We start from the raw sequence: 18,590 nt of genomic DNA on the forward strand, positions 1-18,590 counted from the left end.
GTGGTAAATCCTTGTATTCCACAAAGAGCCTCTGCTTAAATGACAACTGGGTGCAGAGGTGGACACAGGAAGGGAGCAGTGACTGTAGTTGCCCCCCACCCCACCCCAGACCACACTGGATCCTGACACAGAAGGCTAGTGGCAACACCTAGCAAACCGAGGTGTGTGCCAGATGCCTTGCATTATAACTATGATGGAATAGAGAGTCTTTGTTTTTTTGTCCCACCATTCCCTCATCTCATAGGCTGTAGGCTTCTTTTGGGATTTGAGACATCAGGAGAATGATGTCAGTGGCAGGTTGCAGGATGCAATAACATTATCATGCAGTCTGTGCTAGGCCACTGATGCAGAGGAAGAAGTCTCAACTCATCCTGGGACCTGGTTGGTCAGTATAAGTTTATTTTCAGAAACACAAAGAGGGCATTATTAGTGGTAAGGGCAATACTGCAGTAGGGAACATACAAGGGGGCAGGGCCGATCCTAGGGTCACAGGCGCCTGGGTGCAGAAATATTTCTGGCGCCCCCACATGGGCGTGGTTATCTTACTAACTCCTCCCCTTTACAATGTTTCTATGGCAACAACTTCAGCCCCACGAATCGGCGGCTCGGCTGCTCGGCTTAAAAAAAAAAAAAAGTAAAAAAAAAAAAAGTAAAAAAAAAAAAAGTCCCGGCGGCTCGCTCGGCCAGGGCCGGACTGGGGATAAAAACCAGCCCTGGAAAAAGTTGCACACCAGCCCCACAGCATTGCGTCATTATTTACTTGTTTATAATAGGAGAAAGCATTCATTTTAAAACACGTGTGTAAACACGAATATGAACTTTGCCCTACGATAGCTCTTTTGTAGAACCCCCATAAAAACTTACAGTTACTTGACTTGGCCCTTGGGGATCTCGGACGCCACTTCAACACTTTGGCCGGGGGCTCGGCGGAGCTGATGTTGTGCTTTAACCTAATGAGAAAGATTTCATAATAAGGATTTGGAGAAAGGGCAGAGGGATAGCAGAACAGGGAGAGGCTGGTGCTGCTACTAGGGGGTCATACCATGGGGGAGTAATAAAGCCCACCATAATGCCCCCCCAGTAGTAATAATTCTCCTTATAATATGCAAAACATTTGTAATGCCCCCAGTTGAGCTAATGTTCCCATAATGTGCCAATATAAAATACCCCTTCTCAGTGCCCCCGTAGATGACCCCCATAGTGCCCCCCCTTCCCCATAGTACCCACCATAATGTGTCCCAGTATAAAATGCCCCTATACAGAGCCCCCATATAAAATATCTTCTTTTTTAGCCTCAGTAGATGCCCCTATAGTGCCCCCCAATAATCTGCAGTAAGATGTGCCCCCATAGATGCCCCCAATCATGTGCCAGTAATAAGAGCCCCCCCACCATCATGTGCCAGTAGCCAGAGCCCCCCCATATCATGTCAGTAGCCAGAGCCCCCCCATATCATGTGTCAGTAGCCAGAGCCCCCCATATCATGTGCCAGTAGCCAGAGTGCCCCCAATCATGTGCCAGAAATAAGAGCCCCCCCACCATCATGTGCCAGTAGCCAGAGCCCCCCATATCATATGCCAGTAGCCAGAGCCCCCCCCATATCATGTGCCAGTAGCCCCCCTTATGTGCCAGTAGCCCCCCTATGTGCCAGTAGCCCTCCTTATCATGTGCCAGTAGCCCCCCTTATCATGTGCCAGTAGCCCCCTTATCATTTGCCAGTAGCCCCCCTTATCATGTGCCAGTAGCCCCCCATATCATGTGCCAGTAGCCAGAGCCCCCCCCCCATATCATGTGCCAGTAGCCAGAGCCCCCCCCCACCATCATGTGCCAGTAGCCAGAGCCCCCCCATATCATGTGTCAGTAGCCAGAGCCCCCCCATATCATGTGACAGTAGCCAGAGCCCCCCATATCATGTGCCAGTAGCCAGAGTGCCCCCAATCATGTGCCAGAAATAGGAGCCCCCCCACCATCATGTGCCAGTAGCCAGAGCCCCCCCATATCATGTGCCAGTAGCCAGAGCCCCCCATATCATGTGCCAGTAGCCCCCCTTATGTGCCAGTAGCCCCCCTATGTGCCAGTAGCCCCCCTTATCATGTGCCAGTAGACCCCCTTATCATGTGCCAGTAGCCCCCTTATCATGTGCCAGTAGCCCCCCTTATCATGTGCCAGTAGCCCCCCATATCATGTGCCAGTAGCCAGAGCCCCCCCCCCTTATCATGTGCCAGTAGCCAGAGCCCCCCCCCATATCATGTGCCAGTAGCCAGATCCCCCCCATTATCATGTGCCAGTAGCCAGAGTGCCCCCATATCATGTGCCAGTAGCCAGAGTGCCCCCATATCATGTGCCAGTAGCCCCCCATATCATGTGCCAGTAGCCCCCCTTATCATGTGCCAGCCCAGTAGTCCCCCCTTATCATGTGCCAGCCCAGTAGTCCCCCCTTATCATGTGCCAGCCCAGTAGTCCCCCCTTATCATGTGCCAGCCCAGTAGCCCCCCTTATCATGTGCCAGCCCAGCCCAGTAGTCCCCCCTTATGTGCCAGCCCAGTAGCCCCCCTTATGTGCCAGCCCAGTAGCCCCCCTTATGTGCCAGCCCAGTATTGTACCTATATAAAAAAATAAAATAAAATAATACACTTATACTTACCTCCAGCAATGCGATGCGATGCAGGCCACCTCTTCCATCTGTGTCCCTCGCTATACGGCTCAGGCGACGCGATGACGTCATCGCGCCATCACCGGCCTCTGATAGGCTGCCAGCACTAAGCCGGCAGCCTATCAGAGGAACAGGAGGGGACACACCTCTCCCTCCTCTGCCGCAGCACAGACAGGCATCTGTATTGCCGTCCTGAGGACGGCAATACAGATGACTATGGAGATGAGCGCTTCCGCAATGGAGGCGCTCATCTCCTGCTCTGCCCTGCCGCCGGCCGCGGCCGCCCCCACTTGTCACCAGGGCCGCAGCACTGGGGTGCGGGGCACCCACTGCACCCCGTGTAGGATCGGCCCTGCAAGGGGGTGTTGGTCCTGTGGGTGGCATAAGATCGGAACATAAAAGGTCAATACTGTGTGAGAGCATAAAATGTCACATTTTAATGAGAAGGGCATATAAAGGGGAGCTATTCAGGGGTGGATTGGACATAGATCCTGCAGGGAAATTTCCTGGTAGGCCAATGCCTAGGGGGTCACTCAAACCCTCTTGATGGCTGCAGGCAAAGTATATAATGATCTGATGATCAACGGCCACAGGTGCCCTCCTGAACTAAACTGTGATACAACTGAATACTGTGGTTGGCGTGGTAGTGTTTTGTGCTGCCCTGTGGTATTTGGTTCTGCTGGGACTGTATTTTCTGCTGCCCTGTGGTATTTGGTTCTACTGGGGCGGAATTCTGTGCTGCACTACTGTGCAGACTACTTTTGTTGTCCCTACCTACTTGTTTTGTCCCGTTTTCTGTCAATTTGGACCCACCTACAACAAGGTGCCACTTTTAGTTTTTTTCCGGGGCCACTTTAAAATTCTCAATCCGCCCTGGAGCTAGTACTGAGTGGGGCAAAAAGGGGACATTGTTACTGAGTGAGGACATAAAAGGAAGCATCTATACTGAGTAGGAGCATAAAAAGGACAATAGGTACTGAGTAGATGCCTCAAAAGGAGTATTATTATTAAATTGGGCACAAATTAGGCATTTTTACAGTTTACATTATGACAGTTTTGGCCACTATTAATTTGTGGGGTACTATTACTATGTGCATGGCACTAACAATGGTACTTACTGTGTGACGCCTATAGATGGTACAAAAAAGGGGATGCTATTTCTATTTTGGGCACAAAAGGTGGCAAATCTGGTGGAGTATAAATAGGAACTTTGAGGGTCATTTATTAAGACCGGCGTTTTAGACGCTGGTTTTAATAACCCTGTGCGCTGGCGGTGAATTGCTGAAGTTATGTAGAGGTGCCGGCCTCTACATAACTTTGGTGCATCCAACGCCAGTCTAATTGTAAGCCAGCTTCCTTGCTGGCGTAAATTTAGTCCACTTTCTACACCTAAAACAGGCATAGAAAATTATGAGATGGGCCTGCCAGCCTGTCCCCTTCCCATCCCCCTTTTTTAGACCTGGCATGAGCAGGAAAAAGTCTGTCAAAAAACTGGTGTATATCATTTAGTAAATGACCCCCTTTGTGTAGAAGGTGAAGAATAAGTGCAGAGAGTGCTGGAAAATCAAGGATCCAAAGATGCCTGTGTCAAATTCTGCTGAGACAAGACATGGTCGGGAGAAATCATCATGGCAGACTGAACCGAATGGAAAAGAAAAAGGGAAGCAAAATCAAGAAATGTCACATGTAAGTCACAGGATGTAATTGTACTGTAATCAATTAGACAGTCTGCAGAGTGCCCATGCACAACTCGTATTAACAATTATATGGTCACAGTATGGGGGTAATATTTGGTAATATTGGTCTCTGTATATTGATTTTTACAGTATTTAGTGATGCCTTTTTCTGTATTATGAGACTGATGGTGTCCGTGTGTGTTCCGCAATTTGCGGAACGGTGCAGGCAGCCATTAATATAACTGCCTATTCTTGTCCTCAAAATGGACAAGAATAGGACAGGTTATATTTTTTTGGCGGACGACGGAACGGAGCAACGGATGTGGACAGCACACGGAGTGCTGTCCGCATCTTTTGCGGCCTCATTGAAGTGAATGGGTCCGCATCCAAGCTGCAAATACTGAGGCTCGGATGCGGACCAAAACAACGGTCGTGTGCATGAGGCCTTTATCTGTTATGTCACCATTATATGCTCAATCTGTGGCGTTATTTAATATGAAACTGACCAGAAAAACAAGGGGGCACAATCTGAAATTAGTTGGGGGAAGATCAATAGCAAAGATAGAAAATATAGTATTAGATGTTTTGGACAAACCTTCAGCAGACCTGGTTGGAAAATCAACAGTAAGTGAACTTAAACATATTCATTCTATGAAAAAAAAAGGAAAACTATAAGGACCGCCTAGGTGGACCATGTGGTCTTCTTTTCTGCTGTCGTTCTTCAGTGTGGCAGCACGGTGGCTCAGTGGTTAGCACTGGTGCCTTGCAGCGCTGGGGTCTTGGCTTTGAATCGAACCAAGGACAACATCTGCATGGAGTTTGTATGTTCTCAATCGTGTTTGCATATATATATTAGCTTCCTATAAAATTTACCCTAGTGTGTTGGAGTTGAGTATAAGATAAATTCTCAATATCTCATATTATAGAGGAAAATGAAACATTCACCTGTATAGAACGTGTAGTTAAATCTCCATTATTCGCTGTCATTGAACTGAAGGCATCAATTAACCCAGTTGTATTCACACTATCTGTGGCAACATAGGTTTTTCCACCTGAAAGATATCCAAAATTGCATTTTTTCTCAGTGGGCAAATTATCTGTTAATAACTTTGTGTACTTGCTATGAATAAGTTACCATATTTTCCAGACTATAGGATTCTTTGGACCAGCTGTGTCATGTAATCCCAGTCTGACTGCCAGTCCAGAGCTAGTCCTGTGTAGACCGGAGGTCAGCCTCTCCTCTGGGTAAAACTAAAATGAATGGTCTCACACATTAAGAGGAGACATGACGCTGTGACAGATGGTTGGTGAAAAGTAGAATTGAGGAGAATGTTCCCTTTGAGGGGCTGTGGTACATTCCGATGCAGAGAAGTTATTATTTTTAGCTAAATGTAAATGAGGTGCTCAGAGCACTGAGGCCTAACCCCTCGGAGCACAAATTAATCTTCGCCTCTCCCTGTCACCACTATGCCTCCCAGTGAGATGAAAGGAGCCAGGCATCCTCCTGCTCCGATGTCTCTTCCTGAAATCTCATGCAAGCTGCAGTAAAGTAGTCCTCTCTGCTGTGAGATCTTCACAGCACGTGCGCCAATGATACTTCTGTCTGCTCATGCACGGGATTTCAGAGCCAAGCATTGGGAGCAGTAAGGATGCCTGCCCCTGCAATCTCACTGGGAGAAAGAATGTTGACAGGGAGAGGAGGAAGTGAAGAGGTGCTCCGAGGGGCTAGGTCAACACCTTATTTACATATAACTAAAATAAGAACTTCTAAGGCTACTTTCACACTAGCGTTTGACTTTCCGTTTGTGAGATCCGTCATGAGCTCTCACAAGCGGTCCAAAACGGATCCGTTTTGTCCTAATGCATTCTCAATGGAAAAGGATCCGCTTAGAATGCATCAGTTTGCCTCCGATCAGTCACCATTCCGCTCTGGAGGAGGACACCAAAACACTGCTTGCCACGTTTTGCTGTCCGTCTGACGAAACTGAGCCAAACAGATCCGTTCTGACACACAATGTAAGTCAAAGGGGACGGATCCGTTTTCTAACACACAATCTGGCACAATAGAAAACAGATCCGTCCTTCATTGACTTTCAATGGTGTTCAAGACGGATGAGTTTTGGCTATGTTAAAAATAATACAAACGTATGCAGACGGTTGTATTATCTAAACGGATCCGTCTGTGCAGATCCATGACGGATCCGCACCAAACGCGAGTGTGAAAGTAGCCTAAAAACTAAAAATAATAACTAAAAATAATAACTTCTATGCATCAGTAACACTGATTGCAGAGAAAAAGAACTCATTTAAGTCACAATGATCAACCCTACCAGTCAATATGCCAGGTTTAATAGGATTATTAATGGTGATAGATGCTGTTTAATAACCCTCCCCACCCCCCCCCCCCCCCCCCACACACAGTGATTAATGATTGTCTGCAGTGGTTACATGACTAGGAACAGTGCATCCTCACTGCTGGTCTTGTGGAACAAGAGCCAAGGCACTGGAAAGCCAGGTCCTTCAGAAGCCAAGTGATCTTTTTTTTTTTTTTTTTTTAACACTTTATGGGCACCCCTTTAATATAGTGTCTAGAGATGAGTGAAGTATTGGAAAATTTGATTCGGCTGCTTCGCCCAAATTTAACAAAGAAATGTGGTTCTTGACGAATGACTTCATCATGAAGCAAGTAGTGGGTACAATGAGAGGGAGCTGCATTTGCGCCACCCCTCGTCATTGTACCCCTCAGATGCCACGTTCATAGCTGATCACAGCATCTGATAGTAATAACATAATGCAAAAAAAAATTATAATTTTTTTTTTTTTATAATAATAATAATAATAAAATCATACTTACGCTCATTCATTTGATAGTGAAGGGCCTGCCGCCTCCATCTTGATTAAATATCTGGCACAAAATCTGGCGTAGGCTGGCGTGGTGACCGCATATGTCACCGTGTACAGGATTTTGTGCGAGATCTTCAATCAAGATGGAGGCAGCTGGCCCGTCGTGAGCAAATTAAGGAGGTAAGTATGTTTCTTTTAGTTTTTTTTACACTATTTCAGGTAAAATTGATTCTCTACCATCTAGCTTTGAGGCAAATCAAATTTATCCTGAAATTCGGATCGAATTCCACTTCGTTCAACACCAATAGTGTCTGATCAGATTCATATGTAATCTAATAGCCAAACATTCATGTACCTCTGTGTGAAATCAGAGGAATATAGAGTTAGGGCTCATGAACACAAACGTATTTTCTTTCCGTGTCTGTTCCATTTTTTTTGCGAAGTTACTCCATTTGCATTCCGTTTCCATATGTCCGAATGTCCGTTCCGCAAAAAAATATAACACGTCATATTATTGCCCGCATCACGGACAAGGATAGGACTGTTCTAGTAGGGGCCAGCTGTTGCACAAAATATGGGATGCAAACGGAAGTCACCCGTATTTTTTGTGGATCCCTTTTTTGCCGACCGCAAAATACATATGGTCATGTGCATGAACCCTAAGGCCCCTTTCACACGGGCGACTATTCCGCGCGGATGCGATGCGTGAGTTGAACGCATTGCACCCGCACTGAATCTTGACCCATTTATTTCTATGGGGCTGTTCACATGACGCAACGCAGGCCCCATAGAAGTGAATGGGGTTGCGTGAAAATCGCAAGCATCCGCAAGCAAGTGCGGATGCGGTCCGATTTTCACGCACGGTTGCTAGGAGACGATCGGGATGGAGACCAGATCATTATTATTTCCCCTTATAACAATGTTATAAGGGAAAATAATAGCATTCTGAATACAGAATGCATAGTAAATTAGCGCTGGAGGGGTTAAAAAAAAATTAAAATAATTTAACTCACCTTAGTCCACTTGATCGCGCTGCCGGCATCTCCTTCTGTCTCCTTCTTTGCTGATTGTAGGAACAGGACCTGTGGTGACGTCACTCCGGTCATCACATGATCCATCACATGATCTTTTACCATGGTGATGGATCATGTGATGGACCATGTGGACCAATGTTTTGCACTCACGCGGAAAAATCGTGCGTGTTCCCGCAACACACCCGCACATTTTCCCGCAACGCCTGTGTGAAAGAGGCCTTAGGCTAGAGTCTTTTAAATTTCTATGGCTGCCATATTGTGCCTGCATGCAACTCAGAGGTCATGTAGAGTTATATTACACTAGTAGTGCATTAGATCTAATACATAAATTTGTAATAAGGAGTAGATTGAGTGCTCTGCTCACCTGTAGCTTTTGCAATCTCTTTTAGTCTTGGTTCTTCAGCAGCTCCGAAGAATATGACATGAATTATGGCACCGCTCGCTAAAATTTGTGGGACGCAAAGGTTGGTATCAAAATTGTCTTCTCCATCTGATAGTAATATGACTTCAGTTCCATCAGATGAGCCATACTGCTTTTTATTTACCTGTGTGGTAACATGGGAAATAAATAATACATATTAACCATCTCTTTAGTCATAGATGAAACAAATTTTAGAAAACCAAATTCTTTACTCCTTCCCTTTTCAATTCCTCCAAGCTTATGTTGGAATTTTCGAATCTTTTACATACTGTAACACCACTAAAAACTAAGGGGGTCATTTATTAAGACCAGCGTTTTAGACACCGGTCTTAAAGCCCATTTGCGCACCAAAATTATGCTAGCCTCTACATACCTTCGGCATATCCAGTGCCGGTCTAAATCTAAGGCAGCTTCCTTGCTGGCTTAAATTTAGACCATTTTCCACACCTAAACCAGGAGTAAAAAATGCTGAATGAGATGGGCCTGTCCGCCCCTTCCCCATGCCATGCCCCACTTTTTTAGAACTGGGGTGATCGGGCAAAAGTGGCAGATTGTGACAGGTATACTCTCAAAAACTCGTGTACAGTATATCGGGTTGTAAATGACACCCTAATTCTTTTACATGTTCTTGGTTCAGTAACACCTATGGACACGATCACTTAGCATATTTTTTACAATGGTATCGGCACATTTTCCAAGCTGAAATCTGCATGTAAAAAATACTTAAAATTAGCCTCCTATTGTTTGTAATAAGAATCCGCAATGTAATTTAGTAAAAATGAATGAACAGTTCTAGTTTCAGTGGTAGACAACATACTGGTTAGCCACACATGGATTAGCTGTCTAAAATGTGTCCTCGGCAAAGCAAACTGGCTGAAATCCCAGGGTCAGCCTCAGATTTCTGCTGTGGATTCCATGGCAAATAATTTATGCTGTGTGAACATGACCTAATGCATTCCATACAACATTTCTGCTCTGGATTTTGAACAGATGTGCACAAGATTTAGGAGGGTGTATCAGTTCTTTAATCATTGCTATTGCCTTTCTCCACAGTGGCACCACTGAGGAAAGAGGTGAGACAACTCCGAAATGCGTCTGGTAGACATAATTGATATCCACACCAGAACGACAGGCACTTTTTGGATTTGTTTAAGTTTTCTCCTATTGATATTACCAGCAAGATATGTGGTTTCCGGAGACATTAGTGAATAACACATGCTGGGAGGAAGCAGGATGTAGTACACCCGCAAACCCGCGAGAGCCAGCATTACATTCATTTAAGGAATAAAGACAAGTGGAGAACAAAATCTGCAAGTGAATACAACACACTGGGGGGCGGCAAGGCACATCTTGCACAAGCTTTTTTGGGATATACTCATAAATTCATATACTTGCAAGACTTACCTGGAATCAAGACGTGTATATACAGTATATATGATTAAAACCGATACTCTGAATACTACAATTCTGAGATATATGGCACACAATATGAGAGATACATATATTTAGCCACAAGACATAGTCATGCAAAGTTTTTATATTCTGGATTATGATTTTTAACAGTATTTTTTTAATCATGCAAGCCCCGGTCAGTTATTGATTAATATACTGTGAGGGGCCCATGGAGAAAATTGAATATGATCATTAGTGATGGACGAACATCAGCCGGGACAGTTCTCAAACGCACGTTCGCGATCAAATGTTCGCGAACCGTGCGTTCGCGGCGAGACCAATTCACTTTAATGGCAGGCGAACCTGAAAAACCTTCAGGTCATATTTGCAACCACCAAATACTTACTAGAAGTGCACAAATAGTCACACAACATGGAGAGTGACATACCAGAGGGGATCATTGGCAAAAATTCCCACAAAAAATATGTATTTTAATCAGGGGCCATTTTTAGGAAACTCTCAAAAATGTGCCCTACTGGAGCCTAGAAATTTTTTATTTTAGGCCACGGGAGTACAGGCCCCAAAAATTAGGCATTCACCATACAGAAAAAAACTTGTGATTATGTGGCTGGAGGTACATTAGGCGGTCACAGGCTGAAAAGTTTACTGTCGGCCAGTAAGGCCCCAGAAATTAGGCATTCATCTGACAGAAAAGAACTTGTGATGATGTGGCTGGAGGTACATTAGGCGGTCACTGGACCCAAATTTTACTGTAGGCCAGTACAGGCCCCAAAAATTAGGCATTCACCTGACAGAAAAGGCCTTTTATGCCGCTGTATATACATAAGACAAGGACCATTCATTGTTCTAAGTGATGGCGGATATGTGTGGGCTGGCATGAGGAAATTCAATTACACGTGGTTGTCACAGGTGTTGAATTCATCCGAGATCCATGCCTTATTCATTTTTAGAAATGTGAGGTAGCCCACACTATCTTGAGCTAGGCGAGTACGCTTATCGGTCACGATCCCACCTGCTGCTCTGAACGTCCTTTCAGACAAGACACTCGACCAGGAGCATGCCAAGAGTCCAATGGAAAATTGTGCCAGCTCTTGTCACAGGTCAAGCCTGCACACCCAGTAGTCCAGGGGTTCCTCAGAGCGTCCACATCGGCCGTTAACCCGATGTAGTCGGACACCTGTCGGTCTAGGCGTTCCCTGAGGCTGGATCCGGAGGGCAGCTGTCGATGGGTTGGCTGCAAGAATGATCTCATATCAAAAGTGACCAACACATCTTCAAACCGCCCTCTTCTTGCAGGCGCAATAGGATTGGTACCCGCACCTGTTTTGCTGTGGGTGGAAGTTCCTCTGCCAGCGCCTGCAACAGCAGAATGCAGCATCTCTCACAGCAAGGCCTGGAAATGCTGCATTCTGCCAGCCCTCTGTGATGCTGGTAAGTTGTAACATGTCCTCTATTTTGTGTTTGTACTGGGGGTCTAAGTATGTTGCCACCCAGTACTGGTCCTTGCCCTTTATGCTTTTTATACGGGGGTCCCTCTTCACACACTGGAGCATGAAGGCCCCCATTTGCACTAAATTGGAAGCGGTGGAGCGCCCTGGCTCCTGCTCATCGCCCAGGAGAATGTCGTCCTCAGTCTCCTCCCCCCAGCCACGGACAACACCAGGGATCCCTGAAAAGTTTAAAGTCCCCCTCAAAGCCTACTCTTCTTGCTCCTCCTCCTCCCCCCCCCAGCCACCATCCTCCTCTGACTCCTCTTCAGACTCCTGCTGACTTGTCTCAGATGGAGTAGCCCCCACTGGGAATTCATTCAGCATTGCGACTTCCTCATCTTCCTGCTCCTCAATGGCTTGATCAATGACACAATACAATGGACACTCCAGAAAGAAGGTGTAAGGTACGATGTCACTGATGGCGCCCTGGCTGCGACTGACCAGTCTCATCAAATGGTCATAGAAGTCTGCATGCATCCTACTGCAGAGTTCTTACAGGTAGTCGTTAACGGCACGTTGCTGCTGGAGCAGCCTGTCAAGTATATACAAGGTGGAGTTCCAGCTCGTCAGGCTGTCACAAATCAGACATCTGACGGGCAAGTGATGTCGCCGCTGAATGTCAGCAACGCGAGCCATGCCCGTGTAAGATCTTATAAAATGGCCAGTGATTTTCCTGGCCTGCTGCAAGATGTCCTGGACCCCGGGTTATTTGGCAACGAATCACTGCACGACTAAGTTCAGGACATGTGCCATGCACGGCACATGTGTCATTTTGCCCTGTTTCAGTGCGCTCAGCAGATTGGCACCGTTGTCACACACCATTTTACCAACTGTCAAATTGAGCGGGGTTAACCACTGATCGGCCTGTGACCGTAGAGCTGAAAGCAATGCAGGACCGGTGTGGCTCTTGGCTTCCAATATCGCAGGCCTCAATCAATATTTGGTGGAAACAGGTATATCGAACCCCTTAATCTGTATTTTGTGGAAGCAGTTATATTGCAGGCCTCAATCAATATTTGGTGGAAACAGGTATATCAAACCCCTTTATCAGTATTTTGTGGAAGCAGGTATATCGCAGCCCTTAATCAGTATTTTGTGGAAGCAGGTATATCAAACCCCTGAATCTGTATTTTGTGGAAGCAGGTATATCGCAGCCCTCAATCAGTATTTAGTGTAAGCAGGTTTATCAAACCTCTTAATTTGTATTTTGTGGAAGCAGGTATATCGCAGGCCTCAATTAATATTTGGTGGAAACAGATATATCAAACCCCTTAATCAGTATTTTGTGGAAGCAGATACATCACAGCCCTCAACCAGTATTTTGTGGAAGGAGGCATATCAAACCCCTTAATCAATTTTCGGTGGAAGCTGATATATCGTAGGCCTCAATCAATATTTGTGGAAACAGGTATATCAAACGCCTTAATCAGTATTTTGTGGAAGCAGTTATATCAAACCACTTAATCAGTATTTTGTCGAAGCAGGTATATTGCAGGTCTTAATCAATATTTGGTGGAAACAGGTATATCGAACCCCTTAATCGATATTTTGTGGAAACAAATATATCGCAGCCCTCAATCAGTATTTTGTGGAAGCAGGTATATCAAACCCCTTAATCAGTATTTTGTGGAAGCAGGTATATCGCAGCCCTCAATCAGTATTTTGTGGAAGAAGGTATATTGCAGGCCTCAATCAATATTTGGTGGAAACAGGTATATAGAACCCTTTAATCAGTATTTTGTGGAAGCAGGTATATTGCAGGCCTCAATCCGTATTTTGTGGAAGCAGGTATATCAAAACCCTTAATCAGTATTTTGTAGAAGCAGGTATATCAAACCCCTGAATCTGTATTTTGTGGAAGCAGGTATATCGCAGCCCTCAATCAGTATTTAGTGTAAGCAGGTTTATCAAACCCCTTAATTTGTATTTTGTGGAAGCAGGTATATCGCAGGCCTCAATTAATATTTGGTGGAAACAGATATATCAAACCCCTTAATCAGTATTTTGTGGAAGCAGGTACATCACAGCCCTCAACCAGTATTTTGTGAAAGGAGGCATATCAAACCCCTTAATCAATTTTCGGTGGAAGCTGATATATCGTAGGCCTCAATCAATATTTGGTGGAAACAGGTATATCAAACGCCTTAATCAGTATTTTGTGGAAGCAGTTATATCAAACCACTTAATCAGTATTTTGTCGAAGCAGGTATATTGCAGGTCTTAATCAATATTTGGTGGAAACAGGTATATCGAACCCCTTAATCGATATTTTGTGGAAACAAATATATCGCAGCCCTCAATCAGTATTTTGTGGAAGCAGGTATATCAAACCCCTTAATCAGTATTTTGTGGAAGCAGGTATATCGCAGCCCTCAATCAGTATTTTGTGGAAGCAGGTATATTGCAGGCCTCAATCAATATTTGGCGGAAACAGGTATATCGAACCCCTTAATCAGTATTTTGTGGAAGCAGGTATATTGCAGGCCTCAATCCGTATTTTGTGGAAGCAGGTATATCAAAACCCTTAATCAGTATTTTGTGGAAGCAGGTATATCGCAGCCCTCAATCAATATTTGGTGGAAGCAGGTATATCAAACCCCATAATCAGTATTTTGTGGAAGCAGGGATATTGCACCCCTCAATCAAAATTTGGTGGAAGCAGGTATATCGAACCCCTTAATCAGTATTTTGTGGAAGCAGGTATATCACACCCCTCAATTTTTTTTTTGCCACAACAGTTAATATATAAGTATATATAAGTATATAACACCACCATGTTTATTTAAGGCAACAGGTATATCGCAGCCCTCAATTAGTATTTTGTGGAAGAAGGTATATCACACCCCTCAATCATTTTTTTGGGGGTAACAGGTATATCACACCCATTGCAAATAGTTGTTCCAATAGCGCTTGTCCCTCTATATAGCTGCGGTATCGCAGCAGAACCGCACACAACTGCTGCACAATACAAATGTACTATAATATACTTTCTATGTTAGAAAGTATATTATAAGTATATCACACCCATCAGTATATCACACCTATCGATAGCACACCTATACTAGTCCTTAAAATTACTTTTGTGGCCCTATTAGCTAGCATTTGGTGTCCCTAACAGCCTGTCCCTGCTCTACAAAGCAACTTCTCCCTATACTGGCAAAACACAGAATGTAAAATGGCTGCCAGATCGGGTACTTTGATAGGGTGGGGGTGTGTCCAGGTGCTGAAACGTCTCAATTGGCTGTCCTGTCCCACCTGATGGATGTGTCATGGGTCAAAGTTCAGCACAATGCAAAAGAATATGGCGTCGGTGGACATCGCCATATGTTCGGCAAATCGCGAACGTGCAAAGTTCTCCGTGAAACGACCGCCGGGCGAACCGCAAGGCCATTTCTAATGATCATAACTTATAAAAGTCTGTGCACTATTTAAATACATAGAAGGATTGCCAGTCATACTTGATCGGGTTCTTTGATAGGGTGGGGGTGTGTCCAGGTGCTGAAACGTCTCAATTGGCTGTCCTGTCCCACCTGATGGATGTGTCATGGGTCAAAGTTCAGCACAATGCAAAAGAATATGGCGTCGGTGGACATCGCCATATGTTCGGCAAATCGCGAACGTGCAAAGTTCGCCGTGAAACGACCGCCGGGCGAACCGCAAGGCCATTTCTAATGATCATAACTTATAAAAGTGTGTGCACTATTTAAATACATAGGAGGATTGCCAGTCATACTTGATCTTTTTTAGTGTACATATTTTTTCACTGTTCATTTATCCTTTTTTCATACATAAATTATTATTATTTTTTTTATCCAGCTGCAACAACATTGTGTAGACTCATTAATCTCCTTGCTTTATATTCCTGTCGCCTTTTGTATGGATTGTAGACCTCCTACTGCATAAATATGGGATTTGCCCTGTAATTTTATGCAGGTTTAAATAGTTTCATTTTATATATCTTGTGTGGTTTCCTTCACATTATATGTTTTCTAGTGCCAACTATAATTTTCTAGATTTCATGTATTTTTGACCAGCAGTTCTCAGAAAAACCACTACACTTGAATGAGTCCTGAATATTTGTTGCTGCAGTAGAATAAGGACATTTATTCTTCTCTGTACAGTCTATGTGCAGATTAACCTCCTGCCTCAGGGGGATAAGTATGGAAGCTGCATGGCCATACAAATTAAGGGGATACTTGTCCTCCTCTGGTCCAGACAGCTGGTGTCCTATAGTGCACATTTGGACCCTCCTCTGCCAGTTATGTACTCCAGATTTATCATTTTATCCTATTAAACAGACATTCATCTTTCTAATAGATGAGCCCCGTAGTAAATTATATTTTTGGTCTTCTGTATCCCTAGTGGAAGCTCTTGGCAGTCACTTATTAATATTTCCATAATATGATAATTTAGAGAGAAGATGCTTTCTTGTACATTACCTGAATGCCGCTCTGAAGTCCAGAACATATATTTGTTCCTCCGTTTGCTACTGTTGGCAGAAGTTTTCTTAGCCGCTCACGATCTGCATCACTTTTAATTTGGACTAGCTCTGATTTTACAGTGGGAGCGCTTGAAAATGTCACCACTCCAACGTAAGAATCAATCTCAAAAACCTGGATAAGTAATACTTCTGCAGCCTGGTTCAAACGTCCAATTCGATTGCTCTAAAGAAAAAAAATTGTTAAAATTGCCGTATGTTTTTATTTCAAATATTCAAAGGGCTATTCAATTATATGGGACTAAAATGTATGTCAATGATCAAGATAGGTTTTCATTATTTGGATGTAAACACGAATGTTCCCATCACTGACAGCAGACCTTGGAGTAGAGGAAAGTAGCTAAATTTTGATTATTCAGTGAATAATCTTTATTTACAGGAAACTCATAGGACCCTATAGCAAAACAGTATGGCCCCCCTTGACTCACCGTTTCCTAGCATGCACAAGACAATCACTCCTACGCAATACAGGATGCAAAGCGCAGCGCCCCAGTTTTCTGACTTATTGACTTTTTTTATTAAGCAGAAGAAAGTTTAATTTTAAAAAAATTGCAATAAAGTCTCTCTCTACCACTGCTATGTAGAATAGATACTTTATACATACAGCACTCATTCTGAGCACCATATTTCTTAATGTATTTACACCAGATAACTGTCAAAAGTACATTGATAAACCCATTTCCCTTCTATTATAAAGCTGGTTGCCCGCAGCCACCACTAGGGGGAGCTCAGTGCATAAAACTTTACTCAGTTACCATTTACTGGAATGGATATAATCTCTTTGTATTGTGCTCCTTCTAGTGGTGGCTGCATGAAAATGAATTGTCTTCTTGTCGGGGAAAATTAGTTCCCCTAATCTCCCTTAACCCCATAGCAGTTGCATGGTTTGCCTCCATTGAAGGTGCACCGCTAAGATACAGTAAAATAGAGAATCAGAGGACTCTAGATTTGGAGAGGTGCTGCCAGGTCATATACCCTGGGGGGCATATTAAATCCTATGCCAAGAAAAGACAATAGAACAAAAGGACCAAGGCCCTCTGTTGACCTATGCCGCCCCATTGTTCTATAGATTGGCATTCTCAGCACCCAGAATTGCTTTATTCTGACACATGTCTACAAAATTATAGGCATCTGTTGACAAAAGCTTGGTTTTCCTCTTGGTCTGCATTGAAAACATTCTTTAATTACAAGACATTAGATGCTATAGAGATCACTTACGGCACCCATGCTTCCAGAGACGTCCAGCACTAATGTCACCACTCTCTCTGAATAATGCAAAAGTGTGATTGTGGGGACAGGAATACTGAGGCCAGGATTTGTATTTGTGGACTTCGTATCATTGGAGCTCATGATCACATCCCATGTGCTACGGTAATTGCACATTTTATTTTGCATATTTGGAGCTTCGGTGTTGTGGTTACTTCCATTACAGAACTTAGTGATCTAAAAGAGAAATCACAGCACTCAGATCTTCTAATAGAAAATGCCTTACGCATTGTATGACAGAACGTCAGGCTTTACTTATACTTACATCAGGAAGAGCCTGCATGTACATTAACGATTCTCGGACTAACTGATCCTGGTTAGGCACAAAAAGACATCCTTTTTCAAAGAGTCCAGTTTGGAGGTCACGATCACATGGATTAACCGTACAGGTTGTACTTTGACATTTCTGAATTTTGTTCTCACCTGATATATCAACAGAGCATCTGAAAATTACAGTGTAAGACTTAGTATCAGTATTTATAGTTGTATTTAGACAAAGACATGTTAGTCATACAAAGTCTAATCTATGTGTATATGATAACTTGCTGGTGAAGTTTTTTTTTTGTATTTTCTTTTTTGAATTCCGCAAGCTACACTTGCAATTCTCAGTTTTCCCGGGTGGGTGACTTGCTGTTATGATGTCTCCCATACACTACACATGGAGAAAACACAAGATTTTGCTCCCTAACTCTCTCTCACATATGTTATGCTATATTCCAAAGCTTCTAAATTGTCCCTTATCAAGGACAGACAATGGTTAAATACAAGCAGTGTTATGGGATAATTTGAATTTTTAAAGTGCCTTGAGGAACGAGCCTAAAAAAATTCTCTCTTTTAATCTGGAGCAGCAGCAGTACAGTATGGATGTGGAAAGGGAACAGATATAGTGAAATGCAATAATAGTGGCAGCAGAAGCAGCATGCAAGGCTGTAGGTCGGCTGCCTATGGGTAGTAGTAGTAGTAATAGTAGTACTGGTAGTGCTAGTAGTGGCAGATGCTTTGTGTTAATAGTGGTGGCAGTAGGGGATTAGCAGTGAGGAGCAGCAGCAGCCACTGAGGCAGTGGCGACAGCAGCAGCCATATGGTACATGTTGGCAGGCAGCAGCATGAAGGAGGCAACAGCAGCCTTACAGAAGATGATGGTCGGCAGGCTGCAGCAGTGGCATGATGGTGGTGGTGGCATGATGTAGGTGTCACTACCAGAGCTTTGGGACGTTCTCACAGCTCTGTTTCTCCACCCCTGTGATGATGTCACTACTAGAGCTGGGAGGAGTTCTCACTGCTCTGTTTACTTTTG

The 18,590-nt window shown here is 44.1% G+C and overlaps 1 protein-coding gene across 1 annotated transcript in view; it reads right to left on the reverse strand.

The window, feature by feature from the left end:
• The window catches only part of LOC120978989 (calcium-activated chloride channel regulator 1-like), a 77,140-nt gene that overhangs the window by 13,357 nt on the left and 45,193 nt on the right, over positions 1-18,590 (reverse strand). The window contains exons 5-9 of the mRNA XM_040407474.1: positions 17,559-17,736; positions 17,246-17,470; positions 15,969-16,193; positions 8,570-8,750; positions 5,273-5,379 (exon numbers count right to left, since the gene is read on the reverse strand). Of these exons, the coding sequence (XP_040263408.1) occupies positions 5,273-5,379; positions 8,570-8,750; positions 15,969-16,193; positions 17,246-17,470; positions 17,559-17,736 (916 nt within the window). The remainder of the gene's footprint in view (positions 1-5,272; positions 5,380-8,569; positions 8,751-15,968; positions 16,194-17,245; positions 17,471-17,558; positions 17,737-18,590) is intronic.

This window comes from Bufo bufo, chromosome 9, assembly GCF_905171765.1.
Source record: "Bufo bufo chromosome 9, aBufBuf1.1, whole genome shotgun sequence".
NCBI lineage: Eukaryota > Metazoa > Chordata > Amphibia > Anura > Bufonidae > Bufo > Bufo bufo.